At 32.8% G+C, this 23497-nt stretch overlaps 2 protein-coding genes across 2 annotated transcripts; both read left to right on the top strand.

Moving 5' to 3' along the window:
- The first annotated feature begins 1649 nt into the window (after window positions 1–1649).
- On the top strand, window positions 1650–17648 carry LOC136968501 (ribosome biogenesis regulatory protein homolog). The gene is made up of 9 exons (XM_067262478.1): window positions 1650–1810; window positions 8984–9056; window positions 11927–11965; window positions 13089–13127; window positions 13450–13551; window positions 14266–14344; window positions 14431–14538; window positions 15974–16014; window positions 17448–17648. Exons 1-9 carry the CDS (start codon window positions 1671–1673, stop codon window positions 17571–17573), a joined length of 747 nt encoding a protein of 248 aa, XP_067118579.1. The 5' UTR covers window positions 1650–1670; the 3' UTR covers window positions 17574–17648.
- Window positions 17649–18121: 473 nt separating this feature from the next.
- Window positions 18122–19417, top strand: LOC136968502 (transcription factor Adf-1-like). Its single transcript, XM_067262479.1, has 4 exons — window positions 18122–18486; window positions 18588–18762; window positions 18998–19085; window positions 19178–19417. Exons 1-3 carry the CDS (start codon window positions 18306–18308, stop codon window positions 19035–19037), a joined length of 396 nt encoding a protein of 131 aa, XP_067118580.1. The 5' UTR covers window positions 18122–18305; the 3' UTR covers window positions 19038–19085; window positions 19178–19417.
- Window positions 19418–23497: the final 4080 nt, after the last annotated feature.

Raw genomic sequence — 23497 nt, 5'->3', positions numbered from 1 at the left:
GAAGAATAAGTTATCGGGAACACGTTAGATGCAAGGAGAGAGAGTAGTCACGTAGCCGGATGGCATCTAGAAATGTCAAGTGACACACTTCGTACGCATCCGCCGTCCACTGTGCCCCCCCGCGACGAAAACAAGCTTAAGCAATGGCGTCTCGAGCGGGGCACAATCGGTAAGTAGTCATATGATTTTTTGTTTATAACACTTTATATACGGATCGCCCGGGAAAATGTTACGTGTTTCTGAATATCTATTAAATATACCTTCTTTTTAAAAATTAATGATTAAAAGAACTCATATTCCCTTAAACTGTATAATTACCGTTGATAGTGTAGGGTTGCCGACAGGGTGCAAAAATATCAAGAGGGTCGAGCGGTCGCGAAGGGTCGTATGTGGGCGATCGGCGCTGAGACAGACTCTACGGTTACAAGAAACCGTTTATTTGATACGAAAGAAGCTTACAAGACTTCCTCAATTTTGGAAGTTCTACGTCGGCAGCGGTCTCTGGGTCTTCCTCTCCTTTCCAACATAGTCCCATTTTGAAGGAGTGTTAAAAAAATCAAATACTTCTGATTCGCGAATGGCCGGTTCCCTCGACGTCTCGACGACTCCGGGACGATGCGGTCGACTTCCGTTGATGAAAAATGTCGATCCGAGGTCGGAAGACGGAGACGAAGATGGGCACGAGACACACACGCGACAATAGATCCGTCATTTGAAACTTTCGGAAAAAGCCGACGCGTCCTTGAATTTTCAGGTTTTATCCGATTTCCTTCGACTCCACTTTCCGATTGGTCTTTCCTCGTCACCTGGTGACAATTCGAAACCTTTCGGGCACGGGAGAGGTCAAAATCGAAGTTTATACAAAAAGTTATTGAGATTCCGCACCTCTCTCCACAAGGGCAGATTGACACTTTTACCGCTTTAATTTGATTTCCATCCGGAGATTTTTTTTTTTTTTTTTTTTTTTTTTTTTGTAACTCTTTCCGCCCAGTGGGCACTAAGAGGGCCTCTTATAGCAAGCCCATTATGGGTTCGGCCAGGCCCACAATGGGGCGGCCGGGTGGTGAAGGACGGGGACCGACATATCCGGACGAACCACCCCCCGAAAAATTCCTGGGGATTTCTCGACCCGTCTGGATTCGATCCCGGGTCCCCCAGGGCGGTAGGCTGGTAACCTTGACCGCTCGGCCATCCGGCCGCTTTCCATCCGGAGATAGTCGAACTTCGTTTTTTCATTGTTCTATTGTTTAAAATTTTGCGTCATTTTCATTAAGAAAAAGAAAAACTATTTCTAACTTCTGTTTTTTTCTCTAAAAAAAGTGTCCTTAAAAATAAATGATTTTAACGCGAATTTCAGTGAGGTTCGGACCTATCCAGAGCCTCACAATTCTGGGCGCCGAACCCATAATAGGCAACAGGGTAGAAAAGTTAAAAAAAAAAAAAAAAAACAGTAAATAGTACGAAGGTTGGTAGTCATCTATAAATACTTTTACAGATGAAATAAAAATTAAATATTAACTAATTGTAGTTAATATTTAATTTTTATAATTAATAAGGATTGTTTATTTGGTAATACGGTAATTTTGACGTTGGCTATTTTTAGGCGGTTTATTAAAAAATAATTTGCTAATTTAGTTCTCTATAAATTTAACCTTAACCACGTGTGTAACATGGCCGATATCGTGAGTAAAATTCTGCTTCAAGAAGATAATGTGAGAAATATTTCTGTTGAAAAAGCTATCGAATTAGAATTTGATATTGGCAACATACTAGGAAGCGATAAAAATCCCGTTAATTTACAGAAATTAAGGTAAAATTAACATAGATTATATAAATTTGTAACACCGTTTGATTATCGATAAATAACTTTCTAAAAATCTTCATTCTTCTTTCGATATCTTACACTTAACTATGTCTTTGAAGTACACTCAGCTCTTGTTTTGTCACCATCAAAATTGGGTGAATAAATCAAATACTTTTATACCAACATACACAAAAATGTATTTATTTTTTGTTTTGTTTTAAAGTTTCATATTACAATATTGAAAATGTTCCCAATTAACAAAATTAACAGGTTTTGGTTTCCATAACAAGCAGAAACAGATGTGTATACAGGAAATCCTTCTTACTTCAGAATTCAGGGGATGAAATATATGAGTTTTGGGTCAAAGTATACCTAGATAACCCCAATGGCGGCACTATGACTGCGCTTCTGACTGTTCGTGCTCCCGACTGACCTCCCGGAGGGGAGCCGCCGGCAGGCCACCGTGTGCTAAACATCACTAGTTATTGAACAAAAGAAAAATAAGGAAACGTCTACTAAAAATATAGTTAATCTAATATAACCTAACCTAACAGAAGTGCCACCGTTGGGGTTACCTAGGCATACTTTAACCGAGTTTTGAATTATCCGAGATTTACATATTTCTGTACAATATGCCAAATACCATGTAACTGATGTAATTTATTAAGCAAATGAAATATGGCCACTTATACAGAATGCTGTTTTCATTAATTGATAATTAACAACAATAATAGCAAGATTGCAGTGGACGTTTTCAACACAAAAACGTGTACGTTGGACGTTTGGCACCGCCATCCTGTAAGCCTAGAAGTTTGACAATGGCATTTGGAATGTCAGTGGAATCGTGCTCGACATTCCAAATGCCATTGTCAAACTTCTAGGTTTTCAGGATGGCGGCGCCGAACGTCCGACATACACGTTTTGCATTGAAAACTTCGGCTGCAACCTCTCTAATAATAATATAAACAAACTTCAAGTAAACAGCAAACGTGTGGTGAGAACTTCACAAGTCACACAGGTTACTAGATACAGGTTTTATAAAAAGTAAAGTGGAATTCCTCAAAATATAGCCCAAATTATTTTTAAATTGGCCCAAAAAGTAGTAAGTTGCTCAAATGTAATAATCTAGAGCAGTGGTTACCAAAGTGGGCTCTATTGGACAGTGAAGAAATCTACGGGGGAGTGAAAAGAAGCAAGTGGAAGGCAGGTCCGGAAGGTGACCATAGGCAAAGGTTGGGGCCACTGACAACCTTTCCCTTTTTTAAAATAGGTAAGAAGAGACATTGCATTTAATGGTTTCTAGATGTGTAGAACAATGTACAGTAAGAACACAAAAGTATGAGGTTCATAGAAAAGTTTTTCTAAGAATATTTCCAATCCTTTCTCACACAAGGGAAGATGAGTTAGAAGGCATTGGGGTTTTGTTAGGGGATGTTGGATATAACTTTATGGAACCAAGGGGCGGTGGCTCAAAAACATTTGGAAATCACTGGTCTAGAGCCCTAAAAATATCTCAATCTACTTTGTTACTTTGTAGTCCAATCTTGAAATCTCAGAACTAGCCGTATTTTATGAAATAAGAGAGAAAGGGGTAGTCTATATGTAAGGTGACACCTGAAAGTGTCTTACTGTAAAAGCAGTCATATTGACTCAATTACAGTTGTTCTTGGTCTGTTGTTCTCTTACAGTATAGAGGCACTTCAATGTAAATGAATGAGTTAACATATGCATATTACAGTTCAGACAGAATTTTCACTTCAAATTATGAAGTAGCCGTATTGTGAAGTAACCAAATTCCTTAACATGCAATATCTATATCCCCGGCCAGGACAAAAGTAGTTACAAACTAATGGGATTTAGAACTATCCAAGTTTGAATTAACGAGGATTTCTTGTAGTGATAATGGTACCAAGATTCAAAGACTATAACATATCACAATTTATCATTTTAAAAACAAGTATTTTTTAGCTCATTTGCCCTTATTCACTTGTGCCAATGATAGATCTGACACCTAGTGATATTAGCATGAACTACATAATGGTGGCTGTTATGGGTATAAAGTCTGTGATCTGTTAGAATTAGAAAGTGTTCAACCTCTGTAATATAGGCCATCGTCAGGTTTAATATTATAAATGTTCCAAAATGGAACGTACCGTTTTCAAATATTTTACATATTTAAAATTTAAAAAAATAATTTACTTTAAAATAAATTGAAAGAAGTGTGTATATTAAATCTATATAAATAAAAATGTAAATGTTTGTTTGTTCAAAATCTTAAATCTTGGAAAATTCTTAACCAGTTGCTTTGAAATTTTGACACAATGTTGCATTCAAATACACACGTGTTTTTATATTATATAGATGTCTAAATTCCCCCCGTGGGGGAGAGGGACAGGATTAAGACTTAACGTGACGAACTCAGCTTCTATTATACTATTTTAGTTGCGGTTTTTTGCATTGTTTTTTGATTGTGTTTTAATAGGGTACGTCAAGAGAATGTACTACAATAAAAAGAGATTTTTCGAAATTCCTTCGAGAGGGAGAGGGAGAGGTAGAAGGAAAGGGACAGGATTAAGGCTGATTGTGAAGAAGTTTGCTTCTCTTATACTATTTTAGATGTGGTTTTTTGCATTTTAATAGAATATGTCAAGAGAATGTACACTAAGAAGGGATTTTTCGAAATTCCCCCCACTCTCACAGGGAGTGTTATACATTTATAATAGATACATTTTGAGCGACAACAATGCATGGCCGGGTTCATCTAGTAAATAAAATAAATAAATAAACAAATAAAACATAGAAAACAAAGCTAACTAGAAAGAAACATGATTTAAGGATTTTTAATCCCCATTTTTTTTTTCTATTATATATTTCCATGCTGTTGGAAGTGCATTAGCATCCCTAGCATTTAAGCAACTGTTTTTCATTTTACTTTTATAAATTTCCACCTTTTCCATCTCCAATGCAATGGATGGATAGTGCACTGTTTTAATGACTTTAGCCTCTTCCCATTTTACAATTGCTCCTTCGGTCTGTGCCATAACTGCTAATATTGTGTTGTTGTGTCGTTCGTCGACATTGTATCTAATGCTCTTGTTCTTATAATAACTCGAGAATGGTCTATAAAAGAGCACCCAATATCTATAACTTGCTATGGAATGATAAAGACAGCATAAAAAAGGAAAAGAAAGCTGGGGTATATAAAATACCATTTGAAAATTAACAGTTAAAAGTTGAAAAAGATTGTGTGGGTGTGACAGAAGAAACCTGGTGGTATGTCTCCGAGAACATAGATAAAATGTTGACAAACGACACAACAACATAATATTAGCTTTTAAGAATTTTAAGCTTAGCGAAATTGGATGTGGTGAAACTGAAGTGAATTATCTGCTGAGAAAGAGTGGACGGATATGAAGTTATCAGTTTTAGCATTTCCTCTTTTTCTATAAGACTTATTTTTCGATCACCCACATATTCTAAAATGTCACAAAGTGTAATCATTGTGATTTAAACAACTACGAAATCAACTAGGATTAATGTCAGACACAAATGCAGATAAAATGTTTTGACTACAGAGAGAAAAGTTATTAAAAAAACAACACACAAGTAACTCTCGTTTGTTGTCATGCACGCTATACCCTTTGTGGCAGCCATTTTGGTTGACTCATATGCCACCTATATTTACTGGCACAAATGAGTATCATAACCATGTCAATACTGTTAAATGTCCAAAGATTCTTTTTATTAGTTTTGTTGAAACCATGTTTTCTATTTCTTGTTTTGTTTGATGTCACAACTTGGTGAATTTAAAGACACTTGGCAAAATTCATCGATATTTATTTCATAAAATTTACAGAGTAAAGTTCTAATATTCTATTTAACATGTTTGATCTATATGTGACTGAAGGATTGGCACCTCTTTGATCCCCTGTCAGGAATGACACCACCATGTCCCGATTGACACAGAAACCGTGGTGGCAAATTGGTTTGGATTAGAAAGTAGGTCATGCGAGTGGCCGTGTAAGTGACGATTGGGTTCGGGATGGAGACCGCGAGGTAACAATCAGGAAGTGACTCATGCAGAGACCAGGTTAACAAAACAACCATTTATTTTCAAAGGAAAATACATGTATCATATATCGTTAAACGAGTTATAATAAATCATGTTAAAATAGGTCTAGATACTTTGCATTTCTCGAGAGAGAGAGAGATACATTAGTTTGTGAGTAAATAAATACCTTGAGTTAAGCTATCATCACCTCGTGGACATCCTCTTGTTGAGACTAAGAAGTCTGTTATCATTCTGGAAGATTAACAGAAGTTCAGGATCAGGAAAGTCTGGGTCAAGACAGTCAGGAAGGTTCGTCCTCACCAGCATTGTTAGTCGAGGATGAAATCTGATCGAGTACAATTTGGCACAGACACAGGAAATTTTGAAGACTTAGTTCTAGAGGAATGGGCTATGACTAGTGTTAGGGACCAGGTGGCGACTTTTTGCCTCAGGAAGAATTAGGCAGCGACTGACTCTTGGGCCATGAATTACAATATTAGCAGATATTGTCCCCAGCCAAGAGGTCAGCAGATCATGGGAATGCATTGTTTTCGCTGTCAAGAAAATATAAGTGGAGATTTTCTCAGGTAGTAGATGACAACAATTATCAAATAAGTATGACAACATTGACGACCAATTTTTGTTAAAGTTCAGATTCTTACATATACATAATTTTTTTTTCAAAAATTTAGTTTTATCATCAACAAATCAATGGATATATGAATAATAATATAATTTATAGATAAACAGCCAACCATTCTATTTGCTTTATTCTTTTTGCTTAGCCCTTGCAGGACACTTCCCTTGGCTTAATCTTTTCCTACTTGCTTCACTTCTTCTGCCCACTTTGCTTCCTTTGCTCAATTTGTAAAGTACTATTTTTAGTATCTTAGGGAACCGACACTAACTGCGGCCGGTAAACTTCCGTTAATCTAACAGGTACTTTACGCTGATTCGAGATTAGTTTGCCAGACCAGGACTTTTACGTGTGCACCGAAAAGAATTAGTAAGAATAATGACAAATATCAAGTCAAAGTAAAAGTTTCAAATATATTTAATTAGTAAATAGAATTTACTATGTACAATTGTCTATAATCTACAACAAAAGTTATTAACGAAAATCAACAAGTCAACCCGACAATAAACTCAGCTACTTAGCTTAACTTAATATTAATTCCCCTTTGAAAATTCGACAAATCAAATACTTAGGAACTATGAACAGAATCTCTTACAAACTAAACGTCTATCTGTCACCTCACTATATTAGGAACCTGTTTTCTCAATCTTTTCACTATCATCAATCAAATTCCTCTTTAACACCTTGGATCACCTAATTCGCAATCTGGACTTCAACCAGAAATCACCTCGCTCTGGAATTCACCTCGCTTTCTTCAGTTGACGTGCTGGTTTTATGCTGTGAGGTGACGTCACAACTCAGCTGGGTTACTCCCCTTATTTACATACTTAGTTTTCTAACATTAAGTTTCTTTCTGGCAGCTTTAATTTTTCGACAAAAGCTTATAAACTGTTTACAAAGTATTTAGCACAATTTTCTGGGATGTTATTATGGTTTAGTAAGTTCTTTGCTAGTAAGTGTGGGGATTCCCCCCTCCATTTTTTTTTCTGCAGACCGTTTACTTCCGCTGGGCAGCGCAAGTGCACGAGATTTTTCCTACGGTGCTTGTTTCTTTCATGAGTTGGTTTATCTTCTTTTTTCGTTACTAATAAGAGAGTGGTGGGGAACCTTCATCCTAAATAAATATAAGCCCCAAACAAAATATAATAAAACAAAAAATAATAATAAAATAAAAATAACGCTCGGACTCAGTTCCTTACAAATTCCCTGTTTGCTTTGTTGTGTTCACTCAACCCTTGTGGGCAATTTTTTTGGCCCATCCTCTCCCTGCTCCCATTTTAGCCCAACCTCAACTTGCTTTGCATCTTACTCAACCCTGTATGGGAGTCAAACCTCCTTCCACCCACTTTGCTTTTTTTTGCTCAACTCAGCATTTCCATGCTCACTTTGCTTCCCCTTTACTCAACGCCTCGTGAAAGTGTCCTCTTCTGCTAAATCTCATTGCTTTGCTGCCCTATTGGCTTCCTGTTCATATCAGCTCGATTGTTCCAAGGGCTTTACCTGAGTTCCCAATATGGACTATTCACAACAAATATTTTGTGGATGATTTATCAATTCCTGGTGCAGCGTTTTTTTCGTAGAGAAAAGTGCCTTGATGATTTTAAGCTAAATATTTTATATATAAAGTATATACATTTAACATTATATACAGATGTGTTCATCTGAATTAGTGTGTAAACTTCATTATACAAGGTCTGTCTGGTAAATTCCCAAAAGTTTCCAATTTGCCTGCCATCAAGTATTGCTAACAAAATGTGTATCATACTTCTGTATAGTGGCAACATTGGTAAGTATTCTAGTGAAAACTGCAAAGCAATATATTGCTTATTCATCATGCTATGCCTGTTTATATCAACAAGTATTACATGTGTTCACAATTTTTATTGTGTTTAAAATGAGTGAATCTGTGTGAAATTATGTGTTAAAGTGGGAAAATCCTTTACGGACACATTTCAAATCTTAAAAACAGCATTTGGGACTGAATCATTAGACTGGACTCAAACATACAAATGGTGGAAACATTTCAAAGATGATTGAACTTCAACTGAAGTTGATCCACATTCAGGCTGACCATTAACATCTAAAACAGAGAAATTGTTGCAAAAGTTAGGGAAGTTGTTCATTCTAACTGTGTTTTAACTGTTTGCAAGGTTCTGAAAAGGTAAGAGTTTAAAAAATTGTGTTATGAAATTTGTATGCAAAATTTGCATGCAAGTTGCATTGCAGCAAACTAAAACATATGCTATAATACTACGAATTTCTCTTTGAAAAAAACTGTTAGATCTGTCCCGTTGTAGTACATCTTGACTTAAATACATTTCAGTTATACACTTTATTTTTATTCAGTTCTTTGAAAGATACAAATATAATATTAATACATTTATATAATAGAATGTTATCTTGGTTGTAAATTAACAATTTATTTTATAGTTTTGGTTTTTCAAATATACTATTAAATAAATTACGTATTTATATATTTATTTTTCTTTAGGAATGACACCGATAATTATATTATATCACTGGCTAGAGACAATACTCAACTTTTAATAAATAAAATTTGGGAGGTAAGTCATATTTTAACTAGCTTGATGAGGATAATACTTGTGTTTTTGATGCTTTTTATTCAAAAATACCAGAGTTTATTATAGCACCTCACCTAAAGATTTCCAAAGTAATTTGCCTTGGAGACCTGTAACTTTATAACTTATTATTCCACAGTTTGGCTCATGCTATTATCAGAATACAGACATAAATAACGTTACTTAGGTCAATAAATGCAAATATAATTTCACTTAAAAAAGTGCAACTGCTGACTTTTAAGAGAATCATATCAGAGCTGAAGATACTGTGAATATATCTATTGAATATATTACAGTAAAACCTCAATTTAATAGCATCAGATTTAACAGACAAAATTTCCAACATTCATTTAATTTTAAAGTGCTTTTTGTGTGTGTTTAAATTAACTGGTTATTATTATTATTATTATTATTACTTTTTTTTCAAATTTAAGAGTTGTTGCTCTTAAGAACATTGTTTATTTGTTTAGTTAAATACAGTTAAAGTGCATTTTCTAAAATCTTTTTATTTATTTTGATTTAGACCATACACTTGTTTATTACAGTCTTAGAACTATGGTGAGTACATAAGCAATAATACGTATAGAAAACTTTTCTGTGAAATTAAACTTCTCATACATACATTAATTTAAATTAAACAAATTCAGCAGTTGTACTTTTTTAAGTGAATAAGTAGAAACAGATTGACAAATTAGTTTATTTGTCAATTTTTTAACACATGCATTCGGAAAGCCTACTTTATTATATAGAAAACTTTCAGCTTTAATGGACACCCCTTGCCTTGAATTAGTTTGTTAAATCGAGGCTTTACTGTACTGTTACAATTTACAATATTCACTATAAATTGTCTACTGGAAGCCATCTAGTAAATATCGTAAATTATGTACAGTGGAACCTCGCTTAACGAGCATAATTCGTTCCAGAGTCTTACTCCTAATGCAAAACACTCGTTAAGCGAAACAATTTTTCTCGTAGAAATTAATGTAAAATACAATAATGCGTTTTACTCCAAAAAAATGCTCAAATGTTTTATGTATAATGTTTATTAAAAAAAAAAAAATTGTACAATATACACTGTTAAGGTGAATCGTCGTCATCATTTCTTCTAGTGCGGAATGAACCATCCTGAAATGAGAATTCAATTTGCAGAAACAAAAAAAAAATCACAGCTAATATGTTTGATAAACACTTTAAATGATATTTGATATTGCCAAATTCTTGAGTTATGTAAAGGCTATAATTAAATATTAGAAATTAATTAATTTGACTAGAGGTAGGCAGTTACGTTTCCATCTCGTATTAAATTTAATAATTATAAATAGTTAATTTTTAATTCAGACATTTCTAAAATTTAATTTGGAATCGGTCATTAAATTTAATGACCCAAGAATTTGGTATATCATTTGGTGTGTTTATTATATAACAGGCTATGGTTGTTGATGTTCATAAGTAATGTGTGTGAACACAAGTTTGGAAAAATACGTGATCACAAGCGACACTATGATGCTAGCAGAATGAGTTCTAAACACAGACTGATAGAGCATGCTGCATGCACACAATTTGGGACTTCCTCTCTCTTCATCACTTGTTATATGAAACATCACTCGTTAAGCGAGGCAGATTTTTACAATTTTTTTTTGCTTGTTATGCAAAATACTCGTTGTGTGAGGTGCTTGTCAAGCGAGGTTTCACTGTAATTCTGAAAATAAAATTAGTTTTCCACATTGGTATATATTTAAAATGTACAGTTACATAAAACTAATACATGAATTTTTTCTTTATAAGGAAATTTTTTCCGTTTCCTTTTATTTCTACAATCACTTCACAAGCTCTTGACACTCTACTAACACTTCAGGGCAAATGACCATTTTAAAGCCATAAGTCTATGCCACAATGCAGTATCTGGTAGCCACAATTTCACAATTTATATATTTTGTTTATTTCATTACATTTAATATTGTTGGAGATATCAGTGTTATTTTTTCTTTAGTGTCTTCAACTAACTAACTGAGACTCTTATATTTTTGTGGGGAACTTGAGTGGTTAGGGGAGTGGTTGCCCTTTATGATCCCTTATTATAAAATGTCAGTAATTATTTCAAATCTTAATTTTGTTTTTTAAAAAATTCTTGCACAGATAATTGAAATACAGTAAGTCCTGTACTTACGAACTTAATCCGTTTGCAAGTCGAAAAGTTCGTAACTTGAAAAGACTATATTTGGCGCAAAAACTCAAATACAACGTTGTTTTTACAATTATGTAATGTTTAGGCTACTTGAATAATGTTGAATTAAGATTGTTAAAGGGAAGAATAAATTCAAATTAATCACACGTACAGTACATTATTTATTAAAATTACTCATTTAAAACAACTACAAATGTACATATGTATGTACTGTAAATGTTTTAACGTAAAACTTTAAAAATAAACTTGACTATACATAAAAAATAACCAACTGCACTTTAACCCGCCATCTGTCGGCTTTGTTCGTAAGTTCGAAAGTTTGTAAGTCAAATGTTCGTAAGTAGAGGACTGCCTGTATTATCTTAAAAATTAGAATTGTTCATTTTAGTACAAGAAGACTTCTCCATTATTTAACCATGGCATTATCATTTGACATAATAATGTTTACTTAATGTCAGTGATGTGTGACAACAATTTGTCATGAAACACAACAATGTAGATTGGACTGACCCTCTATTACAGTATCAATCTGCATATTTAAATTTTAAACATTTTGCAACTTTAAAAATGCTGTGATAGGCAAATTTATAAATTTGAGATAACTACTAATAATCTAATATCAGTAAAATTTGTTTTCAAAATATTTTAATTTAAAAATTTTTTTTTATAGTTACCAACTGAGAGATATGAAGATGCTGTTGTTGTCAAAGTAAGTACTTTTTTATAACAAAAACTTTATTTATTATGTAATGATTTCTTATATCTTTAAAAGATACTCTTTTAAAGATATATATATATATATCAAAAATGTTTGATATATATCAAATACCAATTCTTAAATACAGTTGATTCTGCTTCATTGAGACTCATTGGGACCAATCCATTTTGGACCAATAAGCAGCTGCTTCAATTAAATTAACTAATAAATTCTAAAATAAAATATGTAATATGTAGGTAAAAAAATAATAGTAATAATTATGTACCTATTTCGATGCTTTATTAAACCAAAATACAGAAAAATATTTGTACTATGCCAGACTCATAATGATAGATAACTGATTCACATCATGTTAGTGTTGCCAAATATTATTAGTGATGTACAGAAGGGTTGACGATCTGTTCCAGATCAAATGGTCTTTTTTTTCTGCCTTTTTAGTTAGAACATGTCTGGGTTTGTCCAAAAGTCACCTTATAGCCGTTTTTTGAGCCCAGTTTCCTTAAGTTGGAGATGGGCCACTTCAGTGAAAGTGACCACCAGCTCTAGATGCTGGTCTCAACGATCAGATGACTACTGTTCGAATCTGGATGTAATCATGCACACAACACCTTTCAGGGGAACTCTAGCTGTCTTTCAACTTGGTTGAGAGACCTCAAAAAATTTTCTGGGGGTCTTTGTCCCTTCACTTTTAAGAGAATTGTCCGGTCAAATCCAGAGCAAGGTCAGGAGCTCGCATTCGGGTCCACCTCAAATGGAATCCCAGTGTGATATGTCCGGCTGTGCTGATTTTCTCTAGAAAAAATAGTAAAATAACAATAATATAAAATAAAACAGAACAAAATATAATACAAAGAGTCTTGTAACTTGATAAATAGTAGACAAAGATTTTCACATTAATCTTCTAGAATGTGTAGTTAGGCCATGGTTTCAGTTTCGTGTCTTAAATTTAATGCAAACTATGCAATTATACATTAACTTTCTCTTCAGTTAATTTGATAATAATTATAAAATTAAATATCGGTGTTATGATTCTTAATCAGGATAGTATTCTCTCAGAAAGTTTTTGTTGCATAATTACAATATGAGATAATAAAATGATTTAATTTTGTTACAGTTACCAGATCCAACAACAAGACTTCCAAGAGAGAAGCCAGTAAGTTATATGAATTTTTCTACTTTCTCTTTAATATGATGAATAAAATGTAATTTATTTTCTTACTTATAAAGTATAATGTATGTAAAATTATATTTAGTTTTTTTTTTAAATATGGAAATTACAATATTGGATATTATTAGATCATTCTTCAATTTTAAGATGGTATTAATTTATCTCCAAGAATTTTTCATTTAGAAAAAGTGAAATTTATTTTATTATTTTTATACATTAGTAATTAAATAATAAATAAATATATAGTTGTGTAAATTTAAGCTTTAAGTTGTTATTCATTGTATCCATTAATTTTAATGTATTCTAGCTTCCAAAACCAAAACCATTAACTAAATGGAAAGAATATGCTAAGAAGAAAGGAATTAATAAAAGGAAAAAAGAGAAATTAGTTTGGGATGAAACTGCAAAAGTAAGTCTTAAATATTTCAGAAAATTATTAAAAGTTACATAAAATTTTTTTAAACTTCAGGGAAACCCTATCCCATCAGTATCGGGTTGAGAGTCGATGTCGACGTCTCCCGCGCTCCAAAAGGTTTCGAATTGTTATCTGAAGACAAGGGAAAACTAATCTGTATTCATTATTTTCCGTCGCTTCTTTTTATATATGTTCAGTGAAGCGTTCGTTGTTCAATTATAAAAATCTTTCACAAAAGTGTTAGTTCGCTATCCAAACTGTTCGTTAACCAATCACCCACTGTATAATTTACATGTTTTTAATAGGATATTTATGTTTATTGACTTATTTAGGTTTTACAAATGAAATCCAGAATTTATCTGTAAAATTGTCATCAAACAATTAGAAATTAGAATTTTAATATTACCATCAAAAGAACACTTTGAGAATATATTCCATTCCTACATTAAGTTAGTTCAGTTCATAGTTATTGAATGATTTCTCAGATTTGATGTTTCACCATTTGACAGTTGTCATTTGTGATGATTGATAACTTAGGAATATAATTTTTATTTGATCTTTTGATCTTCTCATATATAAACTCATTTCAAAATTTTAAATTTACCCATATGCATTGGATAGTTGTGGAAGTTTCCAATATTTAAAGCAACACTATCAAAATATAATAATTAGTACTCTACAAACAATTCTAATAATTTTTATTCGTAGGAATGGAAACCTCGATGGGGATACAAAAGTAAAGATAATACTTCCAATGACTGGGTCATTGAGATTCCTGAGAATGCAGGTATGATGTAAAAAAAGAATTATATATTTTTATTATTATTATTATATATATATATATATATTTAATGTTCTTTATTTAATTTATAGATCCTAATATTGATTACTTTGGTAAAAAGAAGGAAGAGAAAAAAGAAAGAAAAGCAAAAAATGAGTTTAAAAGATTAAAAAATATTGCTAGATCCCAGAAGTTTAAAGGTAATTTGTAAATTAATAATTGATACTTTATGATTTCTTATTGTATACATATTGAATATGTATTTATCGTTTTGAAATTATTTTATAAAAAAGAAAGAGTTTCATAAAGAAGTCAAAATCTCTTTATTTTTAATACTTTTGATGAGTAAATTTTTTCATTTGTATTGTTAAAACTCATTAAGTAAAATAAAGAAAATTCAATATAAATTTTATATTTTTAGAATACAGTCAAACCTGTTTTTATGCGGGGGATAGGGACAGCATTAAAAAAGACGCATTAAAAAAAATCTCACGAAACTTCACGAATGGCTGTAAAAAATAGTTTTCGCAACACAATTAAAAAATATTTTTTTTATGCGGTCAACAGGGACCGCATAAAAAAAGTCTCACATAGAAAATAACTCAAAACCGTACGAAATAGAATTTATTGACAACAGATGTCAGCACTTGACTGCATCGTCTGGTCTATCGTCTGTTTTACATATTTTTGTCCACGTGGTGTTTTGTTGACTTAAAAAGTAAATTATTTCATTTTTCGCATATTCATGCAATAATATTACTATAATAAGTGCATTTATGCTATAATAAGTTTATTTAGCTATAATAAGTCAACGTGAGACATGACGAATCGCACGAAACTAGTCGCCAACTATACCGCACAAATAAAAAATCGCACAAAAAAAACCGCATAAATTAAAAATTCGCATTAAAAAAATCGCACATAAAAAGAGCGCATAAAAACAGGTTTGACTGTATAATGTTCTAAGAACAGTTTTTTGATGATGAAAAGTAAAATTTTCATACAGCATACAGTTGCACTTGTTACAGAAGGAGAACAATGTATTAATATAAAATAATATATATGACTTTGATCATTCACAACTAGTAGAAGTATTAACATCAGAGAGAAAAACCTGGTAGCACAATTCAGTGTACAAATTGATTTCAGTGCACTGAAGTCTATCGACCTTGTATTAAGAAAGCATTAAAGAAATCTTTTAAAAATTCTTTATTTTCTTTAATATTATCTTTATGTTTTGTTTTTCTTTTAATAAACTTACTGATTATTAATAAACCAAATATTAATTGTAGCTACTAAATACTAATTAATGAACTTATGAATCATTTCACACATATAGTATTAATGATTAGACAATATTTGCAGATATAGTTAAGTTTCCAAACCAATTTCTTTGGATTTTTTTTTGAAATTTTAAAATGTCACACATTTAATTATTAATTTTCAGTTGCTGTTACTACTACTACTACTACTATGGACAAAAAATGTATTTTATTATTAATGAATTTCATAGGATCTTAAATTGTTGCAAATATAAACTATTTATTAAATAATGAATTAGTTTATAATATAATTATAACTTTTATGATTTATATTTTGATTCTGTAAAATGAAAAAAATTTGTATTAATTTTAGGTGTTGATGTTATGCCTAGTGAAAAAGAGAATAAGATCGAAGTAAGTGTTTGAATTTTATTTTTTTTTTAAATAAATTTTTAACTTAGAAATACTAAATATATTTGTTAAAAAGGTAACTGTCACCTATGACTTTCGTAAATAGTTATAAAGAAATATTTTATAATCAGAGCTACTGTATTCATTTTAATTGTTTAGGTTATGTACGAAGCTTAATGAGAATACATATCACTTTGTGTGAGTTTAAACAATTTCTGGCAATACTACTAGGCTGCAGATTGCACTGGGTGACACCTAACTAACTCTCCATAAAATTTTTTTGTGCAATATTTCAGCAGAAGAACTTGAATTCTGACGAGATAGCAAACCTTAATACCAATGGGATAGCGGACCTTGACTCTAACCGACTCGAGATGATTGACGAACACTCCTGTCATCGTCAATTCCATTCTTTTATTTTGGGGTCCTCCCCTCACTACTCTTGCCCTTTTTTGGAAATTTTAAAGTTTGTGTCCAATTTTTTTTCATTAGGTTCCTGGTGACATGTTCAAAAGATGTGTCATCTCTGGACAAGGAAGCAAGTCCATGGGAAAAAATATAATCACATCATTTTTCATAAATTGTTTGGCATACATGATGACGACCTAATGACATACCAATACATAAACTACAATTAATATGAATGACAAGAGGTTAATATAAACAAAAACACATTTAAAACTTGCAAGATGTAATGTACACATTCATCAGAGTTAAGCATTTTTTTTTTCCTTTGTGTGGCAGTGAAAATTATCCATCATTTTTCCATTTGAGAGGTCATAGAAGGGGATTTAGGAAACAAATTTTACTGTTAATTATAACTAAGACAAATGCATAGAGAATTTGAATGAGAAAACTATCCTAAAAGACACTTTTTTTATATTTTCTCATTGAAAATATATTTTTAGATATCACTTCAGTGTTAAGCATATGCATTCTTTAATTTTTTAAATTATTTATTACCAACATAGTTAGTTTAAATGGATTATTCCTGAGTATTTATTTTCTCTTCACATTTTAAAAATTCCTCAATAACAAAACGTGTATTAACTATAAAATAATTATAACATTAAATAAACATTTATTGAATTACTCTAGCTTCAAACCTGTTTGTCATTCTAATCCTAAAGTTTATCTAAGTTTTAATTTTTTAAAAGTATAATATACTTAACTTCATATTAATATTAATGTACTCGATTTTGTTTATTTTTGACAGAAATGTTATTGGGCTGGATTTGTGTGTGATTAGAACCATTATCTTCATATTAATAATAAATATCTAATCACACACAAATCCATCCCAATAATCATAACCTAATTAAAATTGGGCAATATTGTTTCTTTAATAGTTTATTACTTAATACTAATTAAATATATGAAATTTTTAAATCATTGTTTTTACTAATTAAGTATATATACTATTTTTTTATTTTTAGTTAACAAAGGCATTGGCAATAGCTAAAGTTTCAACAGCTTCAGTTGGAAAATTTACAGATGCATTGCCAGAAGAAAAGAAGACAGCAAAGATTACAAAAAAAAGAAAGAAAAAAATTGATAAATAGACACCTAATTAAGTAAATTTGTAGTGAATCCAATCAATACAAAGTTGGTGCTTTGTTTGTATTAAACAAACTTTATAAAAAATCAATGGTTTTTTACCATCAAATTGCAAAAGCCATCAAATAGCCAGCCTAGAAAAACTCGATTCCTACAAAGAAACGATACAAGCGTATCGTTCCCCCGATGGTCCAGATCGTACGGATTCTCGCAAGCAATACGTAGTCGATGTGAGAAGTACATCTATAGATTGTTTACTTAATTTCAATAAAAGAACTTTTGTACTTGCAGTGGCGCGGAAACGCACGCAGGGATTTTGGCCGGAAAAAGGCCACCGCACGCCGGAAGGGCGTGAGAAGCGGCCGGCACGCACGATACAGGTAGAGTAGTGAAGAGAAAAATAAACCGACAATTCGAGAAGAGAGTAATAATAAAGTAATAATTAAAGGTAAACGAAACGTGTACTGTATTATGAAATAAACTAATTTCGACGGCAGTTGGAGTGATAACGCGTCTCGCGTCGAGAGTGACGTCACGGACGACACGGGTACGGATGCCGTATTAAGCCTGGTACCCACATACGGAAACGGTTGACGGAACGGCAAGATGACGTCACTTTTGCCGTCGACGTCGACGGAATACGAAGTTGAAAATTTTCAACTTTTGCCGCGACGGAAAGCGGCACGGTAAAAATTAGACCAATAGGAAAACCGTTTAGCAATGTCGTCAGAGATCACATGGTCATTCAAACTATGGCGGTCAGTACGAAGAGACAGCGTGTCATGTTTAATAACGAATATTTTATTGAAACAGTTCGAAAATATCCGTGTCTGTATGACAAAAAATGTACAGATTTCAAAGATACAACATTAAAAAAAACAATATGGACTGCAATTGGCGAGCAGTTCGGAATTAGCGGTGAGTACTGATTTAACATTAGTTCGAAACTATAACACGTTTTATATTTTAAATTTACTAATGTAATTACTAATTTTATTAAATTTACCGAATGTTGTTAGGGGATGATGCCGAAAAAAGGTGGAAAAACCTTAGAGATAGATATACAAAGGAGAGGAGAAAAATGCGCGAGAGCCACGTGAGTGGCGCAAGTACTTCGGAAGTATACTTCACGAATTGGAGTTTATTTAAGTACATTGATGGATTTCTCGGATCTGTTGTACTACAGGCAGACAGGTATGATGATTATAAGTTACAATTAATTTATAATTTATTTAAGATATTAATAAAACTGATAATAGTAGTAGTTTGCAATGGTTAGTATTTTAATTTCTTAGTTCAAACATAGATTTGAATAATCAGTGATTTTTTTAAAATATTAAAATAGTGCATTACTTAAAAAAACCATTAAATAAAATTTTAGTGTAGTAATCATTTATCAAGAAATAATGATGTCAAATTATTTTAACAGCACTATAGGAAATGACGAACCAAATCAGCCAACAGATTGAGAGTGCAGGTATCAACATTTCTGATACAACAGAATCTTTTTGTGAAATGTAAGTGAAATTGTACAATATTTTAAATTTATAACAAATAATTGTAATAGATAATAACAACTGCTGAGATTATATTATATTATATTATAGAGATGAGACATCTGAGATGCCTGAAAGCCCCTGTAAAAAAAAGCAGAAAACATCGAAAAAAAGTGAAGACATGTTGGATGTTGCATTGAAAACCTTCAATGAAACATCCAAACTTCTGACCGAAACTAAAGAAGAAGACAGAATAGACTTTTTTTGTAAAAGTCTAAATGTCAGACTTAGGAATTTAAACAAAAAAGACAGGCATCATGTAATAAAAAATATTGAATTTATGATGCTGGAAATAGAAGAAAAAGAAGAATATTTGAAAGAATAAAAAATTTTATATATACAAAATGTTATCATTTATTTTTCATTAGTGTCGTGTACCCATGTACAGTACCGCAAGGTTAAAGATAGATCCTCATAAATCTTCTTTAGACCAGTGTTCTCCACAAGCTGACTGCTCTATCATCCTGCGTTCTGTTAACGGGACTTCCGCTAATGTAAAACATGGGAGAAAATCAGAAACATGGGAGTGTGCTCTCTTAAGCGAACTGCTCCTTTATCCGATGCACTGTTTAGCAGGCTTGACTGTATTTATTTATTTATTTATTATGTCTTATTAGTAATAAAATCGAAAAAATCAAATAAAAATAAAATTCTAAACAAAAATTTGATAAAATGGTTATTTGCTGAAAAAAAGGTACATTTTTATTTTGATGAATTTTTTACTAATTTAAAATATATGTATAATTAATATAAGCTGATACTTTACACATTATTTTGATAGATAAAGCTTAAAGAAAATGATTCCGCGAATGATTGATTCACCTCATTTAAATAAAATAATTTAATAGAACTGATCCATCTTAATTGATGGAAGTTCGTAATGAAATATAACGACGTTTTGTTTTTGTTTCAAGAAAAATGCAATTAAAGTTTCATTACGTAATTTCTGGTAAATATGAGTAAAAATTACTAAAAGAATAAAATATTTTTATGATACAATTAATTAGAAGCTTGTCTGCTAAGAAATTTCCAAGAGAATTTTTATATACTGATTTACTAGGCACACTACTTAATGACTGTCGAGTATCCTTTAATCTTCAAATTAGCCTGAATTTGCCTAGGGGGCCGTCCATAAATTACGTAAGGGTGATTTCGATCATTCTAGACCTCCGCCCACCCACCCCTGTGTAAGAAACCGTAATATTTTCTTTGATTCCCCCTCCCCTTCCCTATCTTAGGTAATATTTAGGCATGATTAACAAAAAAAAAAAATTTTTATGAAACCCTAAAAATCTTAGGTTCAAAATATATAATTATTAATTAGTTAATTATTATGTACTATTATTTATAAAGACTTTATGTGAACAAATTTAAAAATATAAAAATTTAATGAATTTGAATGAACAATTCATTTTAAGAACTTTATTTTTTAATTATTAACAGTCTTTTCATTATTACTATCATTAATCAACGTCATAATATTCATTTTTATATTAATTTTCATAAAAGGAAGCAAAAAACTTTGACTAGCTACTACACGTGTAAACAGAAATGTCATACAAAACAAAACAAAATAGAGAGAAACCACCAGACTGCCTTTCTTCCATGATAAAAAATGTGTAGAGCGTGAATCTACTAGCGTTATTATTCTATCACGTCACACGAGATGGCATTATTCTTCTTTATTCCAGTTTATATGGAGATTTTGGCCTGTTGGCCTTTTCTCCGATGTACGGCGCTTAACGATTATACGAAGCGGTTCGAACGATATATAAAACGTTCTAAAGCTTCCACGTGCTGACGAGCGGTCGCTGTGCGATCATCATCCTCCTCTATCAGTCAAGTCTCTATAGCAGACTAAACGAAACGAAACGAAACGACGTGCTGACGAGTAGGAAGGTCGACGTGAGCCCAGTAAATAGGAGTGAGGTTCGGACTACTGTTAGATCTATTGATAAAGTGCGGCCGAGGTCTTGACGGGCCTCCTAATATTTTGGAGGATGCCAAAAATGCAGGATGTTTCCGGAGCGCCACAGTTCGGGCAGTCGAGAGAGACACAGAGACCTCTGGAATAAAGAAACCCGTTTAACGGGCTGTATCGGTTCGAAGGCGGGCCAAGAGGGTTTCGGCATAGCGAGACGAGGCGTATGAATATCGCCAGAGAACAAAAGGCCGAAGGTGATCCCGACCTTTTTGTCTAAGACTAGTAGACCAGGAGTCGATGTAGGTAGTATAATAATATCGCGCATGGCCCGGATTAGATCGCGTGTCATGAGGGGCTACCTCCAGGAACCGGATGGGTTGTCTTTTCTTGCATTGGTACAACGAGCGTTCTTATAGAAACCGCCAAATTGAAGCCAAATTCAAAACTCCACCACTCAACAAGATCAAAATATAAAAATAAGAATATTACGTAAGACGAGATCTATTATCCCCTACCCCTGAGTAAAAAATCGTAAGAAATCCTTGTCCCCCACCCACCCCAAAATACCTTACTTAATTTATGGACGGCCCCTAGGCATGGCTTCAATGAGATGCTGGAAACGTACAAAAATGGTATACCATGCAGTCACAAGTGTGTCACACAAGTCCTGGAAATTTGACAGATAATAATAATAACTTAATAATAATAATAATAATAATAAATAATGAATAAATATATGAAACAACAAAGATAAACCCGCTCGTTAACGACGATAATTCTATCACGATATATATTGATATTATGGTGATAAAAATTAGTCAGATGCAACATAAGATGTCTATTGTCGTGATGTAAATAAATATAACTGAAGCGAGAAGAATAAGTTATCAGGAACACGTTAGATGCAAGGAGAGAGAGTAGTCACGTGGCCGGACGGCATCGAGAAATGTCACGTGACACACTTCGTACGCATCCGCCGTCCAATGTGCCGCCCCGCGACGAAAACAAGCTTAAGCAATGGCGTCTCGAGCGGGGCACAATCGGTACGTAGTCATATGATTTTTTGTTTATAACACTTTATATACGGATCGCCCGGGAAAATGTTACGTGTTTCTGAATATCTATTAAATATACCTTCTTTTTAAAACTTAATGATTAAAAGAACTGATATTCCCTTAAACTGTATAATTACCGTTGATAGTGTAGGGTTGCCGACAGGGTGCAAAAATATCAAGAGGGTCGAGCGGTCGCGAAAGGTCGTATGTGGGCGATCGGCACTGAGACAGACTCTACAGTTACAAGAAACCGTTTATTTGATACGAAAGAAGCTTACAAGATTTCCTCAATCTTGGAAGTTCTACGTCGGCAGCGGTCTCTGGGTCTTCCTCTCCTTTCCAACATAGTCCCATTTTGAAGGAGTGTTAAAAAAATCAAATACAGTCAAACCTGTTTTTATGCGCTCTTTTTATGTGCGATTTTTTTAATGCGAATTTTTAATTTATGCGGTTTTTTTGTGCGATTTTTTATTTGTGCGGTATAGTTGGCGACTAGTTTCGTGCGATTCGTATGTCTCACGTTGACTTATTATAGCTAAATAAACTTATTATAGCATAAATGCACTTATTATAGTAATATTATTGCATGAATATGCGAAAAATGAAATAATTTACTTTTTAAGTCAACAAAACACCACCTGGACAAAAATATGTAAAACAGACGATAGACCAGACGATGCAGTCAAGTGCTGACATCTGTTATCAATAAATTCTATTTCGTACGGTTTTGAGTTATTTTCTATGTGAGACTTTTTTATGCGGTCCCTGTTGACCGCATAAAAAATTATTTTTTTAATTGTGTTGCGAAAACTATTATTTACAGCCGTTCGTGAAGTTTCGTGAGATTTTTTTAATGCGTTTTTTTTAATGCGGTCCCTATCCCCCGCATAAAAACAGGTTTGACTGTACTTCTGATTCGCGAATGGCCAGTTCCCTCGACGTCTCGACGACTCCGGGACGATGCGGTCGACTTCCGTTGATGGAAAGATGTCGATTTGAGGTCGGAAGACGGAGACGAAGATGGGCACGAGACACACACACGACAATAGATCCGTCATTTGGAACTTTCGGAAAAAGCCGCCGCGTCCTTGAATTTTCAGGTTTTATCCGATTTCCTTCGATTCCACTTTCCGATTGGTCTCTCCTCGTCACCTGGTGACAATTCGAAACCTTTCGGGCACGGGAGAGGTCAAAATCGAAGTTTATACAAAAAGTTATTGACATTTCGGACTTTTCTCCAGAATGGCAGATTGACACTTTTACCGCTTTTATTCGATTTCCATCCGGAGATAGTCGAACTTCGTTTTTCCATTGTTCTATTGTTTAAAATTTTGCGTCGTTTTCATTAAGGAAAAGAAAAACTATTTCTAACTTCTGTTTTTTTCTCTAAAAAA

This window comes from Centruroides vittatus, unplaced genomic scaffold (assembly GCF_030686945.1).
Source record: "Centruroides vittatus isolate TY-2023 unplaced genomic scaffold, ASM3068694v2 contig_1477, whole genome shotgun sequence".
In the NCBI taxonomy this organism is placed as follows: Eukaryota; Metazoa; Arthropoda; class Arachnida; order Scorpiones; family Buthidae; genus Centruroides; species Centruroides vittatus.
The sequence above is the reverse complement of the archived record's forward strand: the minus strand, read 5'-3'. Positions and strand labels throughout refer to the sequence as shown.

Bases quoted from the DNA above. Each gene is read 5' to 3' on its own strand.
- LOC136968501 (XM_067262478.1), top strand. From the start codon at position 1,671: ATGGCCGATATCGTGAGTAAAATTCTGCTTCAAGAAGATAATGTGAGA. The intron at 13,552-14,265 runs GTAAGTCTTAAA...TTTTATTCGTAG, and splicing joins TTTGGGATGAAACTGCAAAA to GAATGGAAACCTCGATGGGG. The intron at 16,015-17,447 runs GTAAGTGTTTGA...TTTTATTTTTAG, and splicing joins AAAAAGAGAATAAGATCGAA to TTAACAAAGGCATTGGCAAT.
- LOC136968502 (XM_067262479.1), top strand. From the start codon at position 18,306: ATGGTCATTCAAACTATGGCGGTCAGTACGAAGAGACAGCGTGTCATG. The intron at 18,487-18,587 runs GTGAGTACTGAT...GAATGTTGTTAG, and splicing joins CGAGCAGTTCGGAATTAGCG to GGGATGATGCCGAAAAAAGG. The intron at 18,763-18,997 runs GTATGATGATTA...TTATTTTAACAG, and splicing joins GTTGTACTACAGGCAGACAG to CACTATAGGAAATGACGAAC.